The following is a 17,609-nucleotide window of genomic DNA, read 5'->3' as shown; positions in this document are numbered from 1 at the left end:
CAAATCTCTATGAACCAGCCATTCACACAAGTTGTAAAATGGTTATTTCGGTAAATAAAATGAACTGAATTGAATTGAAGGAATATATGAGCTTGACATTTCGGTCAAGTAGGTTTCCCATACTGATGGGCTGCATATTTCAGGGTGTAAAATCACATAAAATTGTATAAAATAATGCTATATTCATTTTACACCCAGGCCTTTTACACGCAACTGGATTACTACTTTTTAGCTGTGTAGCAACTTGTATTCGCTTGTTAAAAAAACTATACATTAGGGTGACAAGAGAAATTGAAAATTTCGTAAAATCGCAAGAGATACCCCCTGGATCGATTCTTTAGGCAAAAACAAGTAACTGTGCCAATTTTGAGCCAAATCGGTTAAGGCTAAGGGGTCGCTTTTCATCGTTGAAGTTTATATGGAGAAAATCGCAAAAATGTATGGGGAAAAACATCGCTTCAGGATTTTTGCAGCAGGTGGCGCAGGTCTCGCCCAAAATTGTCCAAGTGTGAGATTCTTGTAGGAAATTTAATTCCCTACAACTTTGTAGAAGGGTGCAAGACGATCCGAGTTGATCCTGATGAGTTATTAGCAATGCGATGTAAAGAAATCGGCTTATATACTTGAAAGTATACAAGGGGTATATAGGAAATATATAAGAAAATATTTTTATTCTGGAAAATTCACCAAAATCAGGATCAACTCGGATCGTTTTGCACCCTTCGACAAAGTTGTAGGGAATTAAATTTCCTACAAGAATCTCACACTTGGACAATTTTGGGCGAGACCTGTGCCACCTAGCAGAAAATTACTGAAACGATGTTTTTCCCCATATAAACTTCAACGATGAAAAGCGACCCCTTAGCCTCAACCGATTTGGCCCAAAATTGGCACAGATACTTATTTTTGCATTAGGAATCGAGTCAGAGGGTATCTCTGATGTCGATTTTTTTATTGTCACCCAGTGTGTAATGTTAAGCGATTTTTTCACATAGGCATGCTTTTGGATGCAATTTTAGCATCGAATTTTTAGCAAAATTATTTTCAAATTTAAATCAGCCTTCAATTTATTAATTTTTTGAAATAAATGGAAACGCTAAATTATACAATAAGGCTCAGTTTGTCGTCAAATTATAGGTTTTTGTCCAAGGATTTAGTTTAGATGCACTATCAAGGTAGATTTATTTTGAAAATAACACTTCCACGAAAGGAAAAAAAAGTAAATCTTTCCCTGTTCCTGAGGGGAATGCCCGTGAAGAGTATCGGGGCCGGCATCCTGCTTGCGACAAACATAAAGCGACCGCGTCGTAGGCACAGATAATATGAGGCATGTTTGTTAGAGATCGTTTGAAGTGAAAACTAGTATAGAAGGGTGTTCATAGAGAGTTTTTTATGTGAAATGCTCTCGTCTGGATGGTTGAAAGAAATTTCAGATAAAATTATTCAAATTTATAAAATTCTATTCTTTTTATTGTATTGATATGTAAGTTATGTTAGAAACAATAAAAATATTTTACAGCTATTTTTTGTTTGTCTTGACAAAACAAATGTTCAACAAATTTACAAGTTTCGTGCAACAAATTAAGATAATAAAAATTTCAAATATGCAAGTTAAAAACAAATAAAAACTAAGGCTTCTAACTATAATTTAAATTTTATGAAAAGAAAATCAGTTAACTTATTGTTGACCTTACAAAAAATTTCTTCAGAAAACATTACCATTTTATTTAATTCAGCAGAAAAATAACAATATTTTTCTTATTTTTTAGGCAAGATAACCATTAGAATGTTTCAAGCTCTATGCTCTCTATGATTTTTTTTACATTTTGTTACCTTTTTTTTAATAAAATAAGAAATTGAAATAAAATAAAAACCCATTTTATCTTTATTTCTCAAGCGAGGAAATCAGTGAAGAATTTTTAGCTCTAAATGCTCTCTATGGAATTTTGCCATTTTATTACTTTTTCTGTTTTCCTTGCTTGAAAATAATTTAAAAGAAATGTTTTTTTTTTTAATTTAATCTCGATTGCTTTTTTCTGGGTTCGATTCCCATCTGCTGCAACCTTCCATCGGATGAGGAAGTAAAATGTCGGTCCCGGCCTTGGTTGTTAGGCCGTTAAGTCATTCCAGGTGAAGGAGTCGTCTCCATGCCATAAGTACAAACAACACACCAAACCAAGCCTACTTCGGTGGAATCGCTGGCGGCGGTTGGACTCGCAATCCAAAGGTCGTCAGTTCAAACACTGGGGTGGAAGGTTCCTTGGAGTAAAAAGAGGTTTGGGTGTTCTCCCCATTCAAGCCTTCGGACTCCTAGGTTCGAGCAGAAACTTGCAATAGAGACCACAAAAGACCCGGGGGTCGTTAATGTGGATGGTTTGATTTTTTTGCTTTTTTTTAGGGTCTCGTAGCGCGGTGGTTAGCAGCTTCAGCTGCCGATCCCTAAGTTGCTATGGGGCGCGGGTTCGATTCCTGCCTTATCCTTCTGGAGCTTTTCGTTCAATGTTTGTCTGGTTTAATATTAGAATTCAGTCTGCAAAGACGGTGTGATTGTCTTTTTGTCTTAAAAAAAGGCAATAAAATGGCAAAAATCTATAGAGAGCATTTAGAGCTTTAACTGATTTTCTTGCTTAAAAAAAATACTTAGTATACAGGAAACAAAATAGCCAATTTCCAAAGAGAGCAATTAGAAATTACCTAACAATTGACCTATGGGAGTTTGAGTGTTGTAGGCTGTTGCAAAATAAATATATCAATTTTTAACAGTAATTTGCAAAAGCTATGAAAAAAAAGTCAAATCAATATCGGATGAATATAGCACGTTTTAAAGTGCTTCAAAATACCTATCCAATGCAACTAAGAGAATTAGAATTGATCAAGTTTTACGCGAATGGGAGCAACTTAAAAAAAAACATGTTTTTCGGACCTCAAACTCCAATGTCCGTTTTACCCCACTTCCCTTGGCGGTAGAGGGCTCATATTTGGTATGAGTTCAACTCATGTAGAGACAAACAAACAAACGTTGATTTTTTTTTTATCAAAATCGGTGCACCTCAATACGACCTCTGTTACACACTGGTGAAAAACTCGCTCTTAAAAAAATATGTTGAATTCCAATTTATGAGTTGCGTAATAAATGAAGAGGGAGCGTTCAGAGACAAAGTTGTTTCGGATAAAAAGCAAACACGCTCTGTTTTGAAAAATAAGAACAATTTTCTGTATTTTTTTTCTTAAAAAAACAATAATTACACATTGTTATCTTTACAGTTTTGTTTGTGTGTGTGTTTTCGGTTTCCTTTCCTCGCCACACACCGTGCTCACATTCTACTTTGCTGCTGCAGCATAACCACGCACTGAAGCACAATAGACACACATTCACGTTCACTACTACTCGCACGCACATTTAGTTTTAGGTTGGTTGCTGCTGCTTCTTCTTCTCTAATTAGATCATACTGTTTTTACGCCGAGGCGACTCAAGACTGAAAGGGTTAAAGCTATTTTTTTCTCTTTTTAGTTATTAAATAAAGAAGTTTGGGGTTTATTTTTTTTCGCTACACTCGGGGTTCTTCTAGAGGTTTTTTTTCTTGCAATTTTCGCTAACAAAGGGAATTAACACTAATTTTGATAGTCAACCGATAGTGACACACGTTCGTCTAGTTAAAGGGGGGAACCTAAACAAAAAGAAGCGTCGATTCCTCAACAACAGGAACCGACGCTGAAATCCCTAGGAGTTTGACTGAGTCTTGCTGCTGCTAAACACTAGCGAGAAGCCGCAATCAGATTGTGTTTTTGTTTTCTTTTCTTTACTCAATATTTGTTTATACAAAGTCCGAGATTAGATTTGAGAGGGGGTTATTCTTTTCATTAGCGAGACCACTTGTTCTTGCACTATTTGCCGCGTTTCTTGTTTACTTGTATGTCAATTACTGCTTACACTAAATAAACTAACCTTTAACTTTTTACACGTGTTTTGCTTCTCTAATCGCTCACACTCTCTCCTCAATCGCTCATTCTACAGCTTACAAATCTTACAAACTCGGTCATGCATTTTACACTTTAAAGTTGAGAATTAAACTTGCTCTTCTATACAGATACTGCTACGCTTTCCCTTCTCTCTTAACTTGTAGCTTAATGAGTGTAATCAGGCTTTACAGGTTGTTTTTCAAACTTTAGGTTTGTTTTCTTCTTGCTTTTTACTCTCTCTCTTCATCTCTTTAACTTAATGTTTCATTGTCTAGGTTTAGTTTTGTTTTCCCGGTTCCGGGGAGGCGAGTTCGAACTCGGCTTTATGACACTTTCGGTGCGGCTTCGATCCACCGCAACAAAAATCGGGTAGGGAGAGATCATTCGGCCTTAGTTGGTTGCTTGCTTTAGTTTTTTGTTTAGTAGATGACCTCGTACACGGTGGCCTTCTTGTCTCCGGAACCGGTCACGATGTACTTGTCGTCGGCCGAGATATCACAGCTTAACACTGAGGACGATTCCTTTGACTGAAAAATGAGCATAAAAATTAGTTCTACAATTTCCTGAAGATTTAGAAAAAAAAGCTCACCTGGAAGATCGAGGCACCGTACGGCGTTCGCCACGCGTTCAGCAGGTTGTCCTTGCCGGTCGAAACGAACCACTTGCCGCAGGCGGCAAACTTGAGGCTGAGCACGCAGCTCTCGTGCAGGTGCAGCTGGTACTTGTCCGGCTTGGTGGCGTGCAGCACCTCGACGTTGGAGTTCTCCATGCCGACGGCGAGCCATTCGCCTGGAAAGATAGGGGGAGGAATAAAAAAAAATGTGTTTAGTTGTGGTTTTGTTTATTAGGCTACATAAATGTTGTTCTATAAGAAACTTTACTTCTCTTGTATAATGTTTCTATTCGTAAGTTTTATGTATTATTCTTATATGCATTCTATTGTTGAGTTTCAGTTTTCTATTTGCAGTTTAAAGCCTATTCTACAAATTCCAATAACTATTATTGGTTAATTTACTATTTTCTGTCACTTTTTAATTTGCTTGAGTGTTATTAGCTTTTTAGTTGCAACAGAATGTGTCAAAACACAATCTAGGACATAACAAAAATTACTAAATAGTAATTTTGACATTTAAAGGGAGTAAATACGGCCAAAGTTGACTAGAGAAATTTTTCAAAACTTTGGCAAAGTCACACGAAACAAGTGCAGCACATGACCAAGATGGTTGCTTATGGACAGTGGTCCTCGCGGCTCATTTTGGCAATTGGCTGTAATATCGCGGGCCGCATGTGAAGCACAAAACAAAAATACTAAAGCTTATAAAATGTTTTATGTTCTCTTTATTTTTTTTTTTATTTTTTATATATTTATTTTTTGTTAAATATACGTCCATTGATACCTTCTCGTGAATTTCGTGTACCAAAAATAATGTTTGTTCAGTTCGATATATTTATTCTTTTAAGTTTTACACTTAACCAAATTTACGGTTTTTGAAAAGTAGGAAATCTCTTTTTTAGGTTTACCAATATTTTTGAATTGAACTTTCTTTTAACCTACAAAAATTTGGCATCTCTCTTGAAAGGTTTTATTTTTATAATTTGAACAAATTTTAAAACGAATTTTCAGAATACAAAGAATCTTTTCTTTCAATTCCATTAGAAATAAAATTTAAGAAATTTAATTTTGAAGGTGAATAATGAAAATGTTGTGTATCAAAAAATCTGAGTTTTTAAATAAGATTGATTTTTTTTAAGTCGTTGCAAAGTCATTGCAATCTAGATGCAAGAAAACAAAACCTTTTTGCCTTCCTCACTGAGGTAAGGCTATAATCCTGCTCTAAAATTGAACTTTTTATTAAAAGCTCGAAAACCCACCTTGATGTATACATATCGACTCAGAATCGAAAACTGAACAAATGTCTGTGTGTATGTGTGTGTGTATGTGTGTGTATGTGTGTGTGTGTGTGTATGTGTGTGGGTATGTATGTGTGTATGTGTGTGTGTATGTGACCAATAATGTCAAGCAGTTTTCTCAGCACTGGCTGAACCGATTTTGACCAAACCAGTCGCATTCGACTTGGTTTAGGGTCCCATACGGTGCTATTGAATTGTTTGAAGTTTCGATGAGTAGTTCAAAAGACTACGAAAAGACGACGACGACGACGTAAAGTTTTGAGATGTGGACATAGAGTTTTCCATATCTTAATTTTGAAGAATTAGCTAGATACCAACACCGAAGCGACCAGCACTAGTTCCTGAAAGGCACCGACTCATCACGGGTGGGACGAGAGGCGGAGAGTGAGGCAACTCCGAAGAGTTGGGAAGTCTTCAGCCCCTACCACGAAAGATCTGCTTCTGCTGCTGCGTCTGATGGTCATACGGGACGGACACTTTGTACAACGTCGTAGCAAAAACCAAAACGCACCGATTCTACGGGTTAAATTTAAAATAAAAAGTCAAAGCGCGGATTAAGTAGCGTTTTGCCTTCCTCACTGAGGTAAGGCTATAATCCTGCTCTAAAATTGAACTTTTTATTATAAGCTCGAAAACCCACCTTGATGTATACATATCGACTCAGAATCGAAAACTGAACAAATGTCTGTGTGTATGTGTGTGTGTATGTGACCAATAATGTCACGCAGTTTTCTCAGCACTGGCTGAACCGATTTTGACCAAACCAGTCGCATTCGACTTGGTTTAGGGTCCCATACGGTGCTATTGAATTGTTTGAAGTTTCGATAAGTAGTTCAAAAGTTATGTATAAAAATGTGTTTTCGCATATTTTCGGAAGATGAATAAATGGCAGTAAACTGAACCAAACATCATCATGTTATACATCGTTATTTAGGTAATTAACCTTTCCAACGAGTCCACAACTTTGAAGATCTGGCAACCCTGTCTCGAGTTATAATCACTTAAGTGATATTTATGTACTTTTTTGTAGCCGGATCTCATTTAAATGTATGTAAACAATGTCCGGATCCATCATCCGACACATCGTTGGTTAGATAATTGAAAGACCTTTCCAACGAATGTACAAAATTGAAGATCTGGCAACCCTGTCTCGAGTTATAACCACTTAAGTGATATTTATGTACTTTTTTGAAGCCGGATCTCACTTAAATGTATGTAAACGATGTCCGGATCCATCATCCGACCCATCGTTGGTTAGGTAATTGAAAGACCTTTCCAACGAATCTACAACATTGAAGATCTGGCAACCCTGTCTCGAGTTATAACCACTTAAGTGATATTTATGTACTTTTTTGTAGCCCTATCTCATTTAAATGTATGTAAACAATGTCCGGATCCATCATCCGACCCATCGTTGGTTAGGTAATTGAAAGACCTTTCCAACGAGTCCAAAACATTAAAGATCTGGCAACCCTGTCTCGAGTTCTGACCACTTATAATGCCACTTATGAGCCCTTGAGTGATATGTGTGTTTTTTTGGATCAATTTTGTGTCCAAACCCATCATATTACATATCACCCATTGTTGGAAAAGAGTGAGGAAGGCACCAACCACATAGGTGGATTAAGTTAGTTTTTCAATAGATAAATAATCTAACTATATCTTAACATGATCTCTACTAAGCAGTAGTGAGAGATACAAAAATCCATGCACTAACAAACTAAAAAAATATTGCTTTGGAAAATTATTAGAAATTTTCTTATTAATAAAATTTGTGCTAGTATTGTTTTAAATTATATTCAAAGATGTTCCACTATTTAGAGCATATGCATTTGAAGCAATTAACGCTTAATATTTCAAAAGGTCATATCTACATAAGAAACCCATGGCGCATTGGTTGTTTTGAAAAAAATATCTAGAATTTACACAAGTTTAGTAATTTCAAAAATAAATTTTCGAGGAGAAATTTGACGAAAATTTCAAATATTATTTAAGAAATTCTGGATTTAAAACTATCGACAATCGACAGATTTTATTAATTTTTTGACTACTGATTTTTTTGTGCATTGATTAGTATTTTGCCTTCTTCACCTGAGGTAAGGCTATAATCCTGCTCGGAAAATGAACTTCTTTCAGAAACGTCGTAGACCCACCTTCATGTATACCTATCGACTCAGAATCGAAAACTGAACAAATGTCTGTGTGTATGTGTGTGACCAAAATTCTTACTCAGTTTTCTCAGCACTGGCTGAACCGGTTTAGGTCAAACCGGTTGCATTAGACTCGGTTTAGGCTCCCATACGTCGCTATTGAATTGTTTGAAGTTTCGATAAGTAGTTCAAAAGTTATGTATAAAATGTGTTTTCACAAATATCTGGATCTCACTGTATGTAATGTAAACTATGTCCGGATCCATTATCGTTGGTTAGGTAATCAAAAGACCTTTCCAACGAGTCCAAAACATTGATGATCTGGCAACCCTGTCTCGAGTTATTACCACTTAAGTGATGTTTATGTAGCTTTTTGAAGCCGGATCTCACTTAAATGTATATAAACTATGTCCGATTCCATTATCCAACTCGTTGTTGGTTAGGTAATCAAAAGACATTTCCAACGAGTCCAAAAGATTGATGATCTGGCAACCCTGTCTTATGTTATGACCACTTGAGTGATATCTAAGCATCTATTTTATTCCGGATCTAAAAACATAGATGAAATTTGTGCTCAAATGTATGTGTCTCATCATGTCACTGTTTGTAAAGAGTGAGGAAGTTAGTTTTTATTTTTGTTTTATTGAAAATATGTTTTTTTAATGAAGTTCTTTCTTTGTTTCAATAAAGGCACTTAAAGCATCGGCATTCCACTTTCATGAGATTTTTTGATTTTTAAGTACGCGAATGCCGGTGGGTTAAAAGTAAAATTTGAAGGTGAGCCCACGATTTCCTTTTATTCAAAATTTTTGTGAAAATAGCCTAAGGTGTTACAAAAAGACTCATGAAAAATGCAGGATGGAGCAACTCACCTAAAAAAATACAAAAATGTTTTTGTTTGTGTTTTTTTAAAGTGCTCTAAACATCAAAATTTTCCAAAACCGAACACGAGAGTCGATTCTCCAGACAATTTTACATAAAAATCTCCATATTAACCATTGTCTTAAGTCCAATCCTTGTGAAGTAACAGCGGTTTTAAAAATAAAAATGTTGAAAAATTAGGTTTTTTACGGTTTTTGGCAATTTCTATATGACAGACTTGGCTTTTAGTCTCGAACTTTTTTTTACCGGTAAACTCGTCCAATTTCCCATAAGTTTGTCTTTGGCCACATTTCAATTGGATGTATGGGCTTACAGATAGGTATAAGCTAATTACATTGATCATAACTGAAAACATAATAATTTTTAGTGTAGTAACCTGGATAGTAAACTAAAAAACTAAAAACCCGTAGCTTATAGATAGGATCTTTCAAAATTAAAATACTATTAATATACATTCTTAAAACTCTCTCTCCTGGGCAGAAGATGAGATTTCAGGCATGATAATTATTCTAGCTGAGAACTGAAAGTTTGAAATTTTTATAACCCTAAAAGCAAGTAAAATGTTTTCATAAAGAGCATGATTTTGAGGGAAAAATGTATATTTTTTAAATCAAATTCTACATACATTTTTTAGTTTTATAATTTTGAAATAAAAAAAATAGAACTTAAAATTTTATTTATTATTTTATATGCAAAATTTTTAAATCGGCTTGCCTGATTACACTGTGGCGTTTTTAAATATTTTTCGATGCAAATAGGTTGTAGAAATTAATTTGCAGAATAAATATTCAAAATAAAAAATCTGCATTGGTTCAATAAATGCAGATATATGCACATTTTCTTAAAATAATGACTTACTTGCTCCAAAATTTTAAGATTAAATTAATTTAAACGCGATGCACACGACCTAATGAAATGGTCTTATTCCTCATATTAGTATCGTAAATTTCATCAAATTTTAATTTGTTTTTCTTTAGCATTTTTTCAATTACATTAAACGTTAAATAAATCCATAGCACTCACCCGTTGGACAGTATCCGAGCGAGAAGATCTGCGAGCTGAAGTCGTGCTGCTGCAGCTGCCGTCCCTCCCGCAGATCCCACGACCGCACCGTGTTGTCCAGCCCACCGGTCCACAGCTTCGTTCCGTCTGCGCTGATGTCTATGCAGGACGCACCGTCCGTATGACCTAGCAAGAAAGAAACCAAAGATCAGTCTTGTTCTGAGCAATGGAGAACTTGGAAACCTTACCCTGAAACTGCCGCACCAGCGTCTGGTTCTGCAGGTCCCACACGGCAATGTTGCCGTCGGAGCAGCACGAGAAGCACACCTTCGAGTCGGGCGAGATGGCGAGCGCGTAGCAGGCGGGCGCGTTCGACGTCAGTTCGGCCTTGATGCGGGGCGTCGGGCTGGCCAGATCCCAGATGGACAGGTTGGACGCTTCACCGCCCACGATCAACGTCCGACCGTCGGGGAGGAGCTTCACCGAGCGGATGTAGTTGTCACGTTGCTGGAAGGGACGAAAAAATTGTGGTTAGTTTGAGCAAGTCTTCCTGCTAGAAGAAGCTCTTACCAGGCAGTCCAGCTGCGAGACCGGGTTCTTGTTGCCGGGCTGGGAGATGTCCCACGCCTTGACGCAGCCCTTGCCGCCCGTGTACACGTACTTGGTGGGGTTCGAGATCGTTACGGCGCACACCACCTCCCCGTGGTTGAGCGAGCTGATTTGGCGGGCGTGCCGCGGAATCCCCGGTCCTACCAGGGCGTCCTGGGGAAAGGGCACCGGTTGCATTTGACCTTCGGCGTTCACGTGAAACGAATAGGCACTGGAAGATTTTCAAAAGTGAGGGGTTAGTTCTTAAATTCACCCAAGTGTCAAGCTCATCCCAACTTACGGCTTTCCTCCGGGGATGGCAATCGGTCCGAGCGGTGCCCTCATCTGCGGATGCGGATCGAACGCCAGCGGCGCCCTGCCGTAGTTGTTCAGCGAGTGGGGCAGGTTGTTGTGCACTCCGGGTCCGCCGTAGGCGGCCTGCAGTTCATGGGGAGCTCCTGCAAGATCAAATCTACGTTAGAAATCGTCCACTTCAAAATTAATTCTAAGTACAACTCACCATTCAAGGGTCCCCCGAGGTACGGCGGGTAGCCCCCCGGGTTCAGCACCGGCGGTTTGTTGACTCCGACTCCCTTCGGGACGCCGTTGCTGTTGGCGGCGGAGTTGGTGGGCGTGGCGGGTTTGGCGATCGGCGTCGTCGGTTTGTCGTCCATCTTTTTGTTGGAGGGGGTCGACGCGTTCGAGGAGGTGCCTGGAGGAACGGTCAAATCGATGGTCAGATCATACCTAATTGGGTTAAGAAGATAGGGATAACTTACCGGATCGGGGTGAGTGCGTGCCGATGCGTTCACGGTCTTGAACGTCTAACTTTTTTGGCATCATGCCGTTTTCACGGGGCGAGGCGGTTCCTGGAGAGGGGGACAGAACAGAGAAGAACAACGAGTTGTAGTGAACGTTTTGAGGGAGTCTGAAGGAGCAAAACCGATTTTTTTGTTTTTGACTTAAATTCAGTGAAAAAATCTCCATATCCATATCCGAAAAAGGAAAAAAATATTTTGCTGGCGTGGAATCATTCTTGAAATATCTGACTTATCAATCTTTTTACAAATGTTTATCTAATTTTAATTTAAAAAATGAAAAATATGAAAATTCTACAGCAACAGTAAAACAGTTATGTTTGCCGTATGTTTTTAAATAAATTTGCCAAAAAAACATTATTATTACTGTGGGTGGAAGACAGAAAACAAGACAGCTAGACTCATTCTCGATTGCTCTAATTTTCTTAGCTTTGTTGTTGTTTGCCTCAGTGTTCTTGCGCTTTGGAGCAAACGAGAGCTTAGTATAGAAAAAGGAGAGGAATCAAGAAAAATGAGAGTTGCTCTCTCGCTCAATGTCTTATTTGAGAGTAAGCAGAATGACGACGTACACAATATATATTTTACTACAGGTTCTTATACACAGAAAAAAAAATTCAAGATAGTCGATCATATTTAATCATCAAAAAAAAATGATTATGAAGAAAGAAATATATCGCCCTTTTTCACAATCCTGAAATATTAACTGAGAAAATCGTTACTCAAAAAGCAACACTTTGCTCATCCTAAGAAACAATCGCAAAAATGACGTAACAACCTCGTATCATTTAAAAAGTATATAACTGTTCCCTACAGCAAACAAAAACATGCTCTTCAACTGGGTGATAAATAATTTAAGCATCATTTCAGTTTTTTTACCTCTATTTTTGAGAACGAATTGCCATTTTAGAATGTGAAGAAGATATTTGTCAATAAAATGTGTATTTTTGCCTCGAAAAATGTGTAAATTTACATCTTTTTATGTGTAATTGCACATCAAGCAAAACAATGGAAATCATTACTGCAACATTACGATATTGAGTGATTACAGTAAACCAAAGAAATTCAGCCAAGAACATTTTCGATGCATTTTTGAACTAAAAAGCAACTCATGAACAACATTTGAAAGGGGCGCATAAGCATTTTGACAGCTTGGAATATTTTGCAAATTTATAGGCAGCCGGTAACTTTTTTACAAAACACAAATTATTGAAAAGTGGCTGGGGAGGCCAACTATTGTTTTACACTTAGAATGTTGTAGCAATGTTCCTTATTGTCTCGGACTTTGTTTGTGTGATTATGCACATGACTCTTCACAATTTGGGACCGAACACAAAAACAAAACAAAGTCCGAGACAATAAGTAACATTGCTACAGCGTTAAAATTCATGATATTTTCTCAAACTTTCCCTAATAATGTACACAGTAAAAAATCATGATAATTTTACTTCTGGGAATGAATACATCTTTTTCAAACCAGGTCCTAGTACCTAGAAAAAGACCTAATAAAATAATTTTTTGAAGAAAAATTTGTAAAACTTAAAAAAATTGTAAAACTTTTGAATGTAATTTAACCTTTGAAAATGTGTAAATTTACCACTTATTTGTTGACACTTTCTCAGTCTGTATTGATTGATGTTGATGTTACATCATAAAAGATAAATTCTCGAGTTTTTTTTTTTTTTGTAAAAAAAAGTCCAATAAACCAAATTTCCAGTTTTTTTTTGCTTTTTGGGTGTCATTGAAAAAAAACTCAAGAATTTTAAACCTTTCAAATTTACACAATTTTTGTTGTGTATAGTGCTACACGGTAAAAAAAATCATGGTAATGCTAAATTTTTTTTTTTTTTTGCCGAAAAATGAGTAATTTTACCTTGTCTGCCTGTGTGGATCAATCGGACCGCGCACTGGACTCACAATCCAGAGGTCGCCGGTTCGAATCCCGAGGCGGACGCAAAAATGCTAAGTGTAAATATAGGTATTCGGTGCCCTCTCCCCGTGCCCATACCTTCACACTTAGCAGACCCGGGAGGCGGAGTCTTGTCGCGAAAAGAACGATACACGCCTGTGGATCCGTTGACGAAACCGCAAGGTTTAAGAGGGCCACATTATAAGGTGTTACGTCGATTCCGTCCGTTTTACCTTTGAAAATGTAGAAATTAGACATTTATTCGTTGTAATGTCAATTCTTCCGTCTAAATTGAGGTATTATTACATCTTAAAAGAAGTAATGTTAAATTATTCAATTTTAGACCTTCCAAATTTACACAACTTTTTGTGTATAGTGCTACACAGAAAAAAATCATGGTTATGTTACAACTGGGAATGAGAACATTTTTATGTCAGAAAAATGTGTAATTTACCGATAAATGTATGTTAATTTACCTATTTTCCAGTGTAATTAAGCTTTTTAAGTCTAATTTGAGGTAATATAACATCATTTCAGAGGTAGTATTAAACATCCCCATTCAACTTCTTCCGAATTTACACATTATTTTTTACTCTGTACACAAATTTTATAGGTTCTTTAATTTTGTAAAATTTCTTAATTCAGACTGTAAAAGTAAAAATTACATCAGAAACGAGGTAAAATTACACATTTTCAGAAGTCAAATAACACATTTTTCTGACGTAAAAGATGTACTCCTTCCCAGATGTAGTCTTACCATAATTTTTTTACTGTGTATACTGCTTGTTCAAAGCTAGTCTAAAACGTGTTTTATTGCATTACTAGAGCTATATTTGAAAAGGGCACATAAGAATTTTTGCAGCTGCAAATTGAAAAAAAATAAGTTAGTCTGAGAATAAGCTAAATAATTAAATCCTTCAAAATAACTACTCTTTTTTCGTGATGGTGATTAAAATGTAAAAAAGCTAGGTTTCCATAGTTTTATAAGTTTTTCTTTGCAAACTTCACTCTCGAGTGCACATAAAAAGCATAGAATAATCGCATGCAGAAGCATGCAAATAACCTTCATGAGCAAAGTCACTTAATATTACTCACTGCATGAAAGATTTTTCTTCTTTAAAAAGTAACCTAACCCGTCACTCTCAGAGAGAGGACTGCCGCCTTAACCCGCACGGCTGTTGGACCGTTGATGAGAGGAAAAGATTGAAGTCAATATTAGCTTGGCAGTTGAATTACTATTTTGTTTCCCTTAAGTGTTAAAGAAAGTTGAAAAATTACCGAGTTTTGATTTTGATATTTGAATGAAAATAACTATCGACTAAATATGAAATTTTAGTTGAAAATCAATTGGAATTAGGCTGTTCTCTGACAGAATATGTTGCAGGAGAGATCATTTAGGTTTTTAATTTTTTAGAGATACTATTTCTGAAATGAGGTTATATAAATAGTATAAATTAAAAACCAGCTGAATTTGATTTCATTTTTGCTCTTTATTTGATTAATTCCCTTCCAAAAATGTGTATAACTAATTTTGTACAGCAAACCCGTACTTATTGCACTACGTTGAAGTATTTGAATCATTACAGAGATCTTCGAACAGCTTGCAGCGAATAAGAGGCCAACCTACAATTTCCGGCTCCGAACTGCCCGATTCGAATCAAAGGCATTCGAATATCTCATAGAAATGTAGAAATAAAAAAACCTAATTTTCCATCATCTACCAACAACGTGTGCAGCAACAGCTGCCTATATTTGCGGGAAGGGGGGAAGGGATTAACAAATCGCATTACTTTCTAACCAAGAAGACTTTGTCTTTCTTTTTCTTTTTTTCGCTTCAAAAGAAGTTCACGTAGTTTTTTTTTGTTTTGGGTGGTTTAAATTCATCAACAAAACTGTATTATAATTCAAGGGTTTTCTTTAATCTTCACAGCTGGTTCGATGTCTACAACTAACAACAAGTGGTCTTCCTTTCTTTTCGATTTAAGAGTATCGCTCGTAACAAGTGTGTGGCTCTATCGTTTTAAGCTCAGTAAGTTTAGTGTTTTTTTTTTCGGTTTGTGGAAGGTAGTGTAATTACTTAAAGCGGTACGGCCAACCGGCCCGCCCCGCTGGAAACCCACCGTTGTGATGCTGGTTCGGCATCGGGCTCATCGGGTTGATCTCGGAGGCGTCGTCCACCACCAGGTCCTGGTCGGACTTTTCCCCGTCCGACTGTTTGGAATAGTGAAGATAGAGAGTGGAAGAAGATTGAGTGTTAGTTTGCTGTGTTGAGGTTGTTCAAGTTCGCGACGACTTACATGACCCATGTCCTTCTCCTCCTTCTTGACCTTCTTCAGTTCGTGGGTGGACTCGGGCGTCCGGGGCCGGTACTTGTCCCGGTCGGTGGGTGAGATCGAACTCCGCTGTAAAATAAAGGTTCATTTAAGCGATTCTTCAAGCGATTGAGGGGTTCGATCTTACATGCCGATCGTCCAGGGGCATGATGTTGCTGTTGCTCGACTTGGACTCTTCTGGCCGGTGCAGCTCCTGCTTGTTCAGGATGGCCAGCGGATGCTGCGGTGGGGTTGACCCGAGGGCACCCAGCGGACCGCCGAGTCCGCCCGGGCCCAGACTAGGGTGGGGCATGCCCACGGGCATGGGGGGAGCGCCGTGGGCGCCCGGAATCTGCTGGGCGTGCATCTGCTGCAGCAACCGGGGCAGGTCGGGTCGTTGCTGCTGCTTTTGGGAGGGAGAGAGTGTGGTTATTAGCTTTGGGTTCGGGAGGTTCCTTCTTGAAGTTGGTCAGTATTGGGTAATTCTCTACCAACTCACACGAAATCGGGAAAAGTTGCCCCGACCCCTCTTCGATTTGCGTGAAACTTTGTCCTAAGGGGTAACTTTTGTCCCTGATCACGAATCCGAGGTCCGTTTTTTGATATCTCGTGACGGAGGGGCGGTACGACCCCTTCCATTTTTGAACATGCGAAAAAGAGGTGTTTTTCAATAATTTGCAGCCTGAAACGGTGATGAGATAGAAATTTGGTGTCAAAGGGACTTTTATGTAAAATTAGACGCCCGATTTGATGGCGTACTCAGAATTCCGAAAAAACGTATTTTCATCGAAAAACACTAAAAAGTTTTAAAAATTCTCCCATTTTCCGTTACTCGACTGTAAAAATTTTGGAACATGTCATTTTATGGGAAATTTAATGTACTTTTCGAATCTACATTGTCCCAGAAGGGTCATTTTTCATTTAGAACAAAATTTTTCATTTTAAAATTTCGTGTTTTTTCTAACTTTGCAGGGTTATTTTTTAGAGTGTAACAATGTTCTACAAAGTTGTAGAGCAGACAATTACAAAAATTTTGATATATAGACATATGGGGGTTGCTTATAAACATCACAAGTTATCGCGATTTTACGAAAAAAAGTTTTGAAAAAGTTACTTTTGCGTTTCTCTTTGTTTCGTCGTCCGTGTCTGTCGCGGGTGACCATGAACGGCCATGATCGATGACGACCAACTTTTTCAAAACTTTTTTTCGTAAAATCGCGATAACTCGTGATGTTTATAAGCAAACCCCTTATGTTTATATATCAAAATTTTTGTAATCGTCTGCTCTACAATTTTGTAGAACATTGTTACACTCTAAAAAATAACCCTGCAAAGTTAGAAAACACGAAATTTTAAAATGAAAAATTTTGTTCTAAATGAAAAATGACCCTTCTGGGACAATGTAGATTCGAAAAGTACATTAAATTTCCCATAAAATGACATGTTCCAAAATTTTTACAGTCGAGTAACGGAAAATGGGAGAATTTTAAAACTTTTTAGTGTTTTTTCGATGAAAATACGTTTTTCGAATTCAAAGTACGCCATCAAATCGGGCGTCTAATTTTACATAAAAGTCCCTTTGACACCAAATTTCTATCTCATCACCGTTTCAGGCTGCAAATTATTGAAAAACACCTCTTTTTTCGCATGTTTAAAAATGGAAGGGGTCGTACCGCCCCTCCGTCACGAGATATCAAAAAACGGACCTCGGATTCGTGATCAGGGACAAAAGTTACCCCTTAGGACAAAGTTTCACGCAAATCGAAGAGGGGTCGGGGCAACTGCTGTGTGAGTTGGCGGAGAATTACCCTATTCGAAACGGTTGAGTCGCGGGGTAGAACCGTGAGTTCAGGACCTTTATTGGATGCTACGCTATGATTTGGAACTGCGAGGACATCCAAATACCTCGAAGTTTCCATCAGCAAGTACTTTGTAGACTTCCCATCAATCAATTTGCTACAAACTACTTGCCGATCAAAACTACAAGTCTTTTAAATGTCTTCGCAGATCCAAATGGTTCTACACAGTCCCACCAACCTTCCAGCAGGTCGGATCAACCCCGCAACGCAACCTGTTCGAA

At 37.7% G+C, this 17,609-nt stretch overlaps 1 protein-coding gene across 3 annotated transcripts in view; it reads right to left on the bottom strand.

Moving 5' to 3' along the window:
• Positions 1-3,264: 3,264 nt before the first annotated feature.
• The window catches only part of LOC6041661 (protein groucho), a 68,489-nt gene continuing 54,144 nt past the window's right edge, over positions 3,265-17,609 (bottom strand). The window contains exons 7-17 of one of the 3 annotated variants that reach the window (XM_038252437.1): positions 15,678-15,935; positions 15,515-15,619; positions 15,338-15,428; positions 11,273-11,362; positions 11,014-11,205; positions 10,795-10,951; positions 10,476-10,725; positions 10,154-10,412; positions 9,927-10,091; positions 4,550-4,749; positions 3,265-4,487 (exon numbers count right to left, since the gene is read on the bottom strand). In XM_038252437.1, coding sequence (XP_038108365.1) covers positions 4,380-4,487; positions 4,550-4,749; positions 9,927-10,091; positions 10,154-10,412; positions 10,476-10,725; positions 10,795-10,951; positions 11,014-11,205; positions 11,273-11,362; positions 15,338-15,428; positions 15,515-15,619; positions 15,678-15,935 — 1,875 coding nt within the window. In that variant the 3' untranslated portion in view covers positions 3,265-4,379. The remainder of the gene's footprint in view (positions 4,488-4,549; positions 4,750-9,926; positions 10,092-10,153; positions 10,413-10,475; positions 10,726-10,794; positions 10,952-11,013; positions 11,206-11,272; positions 11,363-15,337; positions 15,429-15,514; positions 15,620-15,677; positions 15,936-17,609) is intronic. The other 2 variants (XM_038252439.1, XM_038252438.1) reach the window with 2 other exon arrangements.

Source organism: Culex quinquefasciatus, chromosome 2, assembly GCF_015732765.1.
Source record: "Culex quinquefasciatus strain JHB chromosome 2, VPISU_Cqui_1.0_pri_paternal, whole genome shotgun sequence".
Classification (NCBI taxonomy): Eukaryota; Metazoa; Arthropoda; class Insecta; order Diptera; family Culicidae; genus Culex; species Culex quinquefasciatus.
The sequence above is the reverse complement of the archived record's forward strand: the minus strand, read 5'-3'. Positions and strand labels throughout refer to the sequence as shown.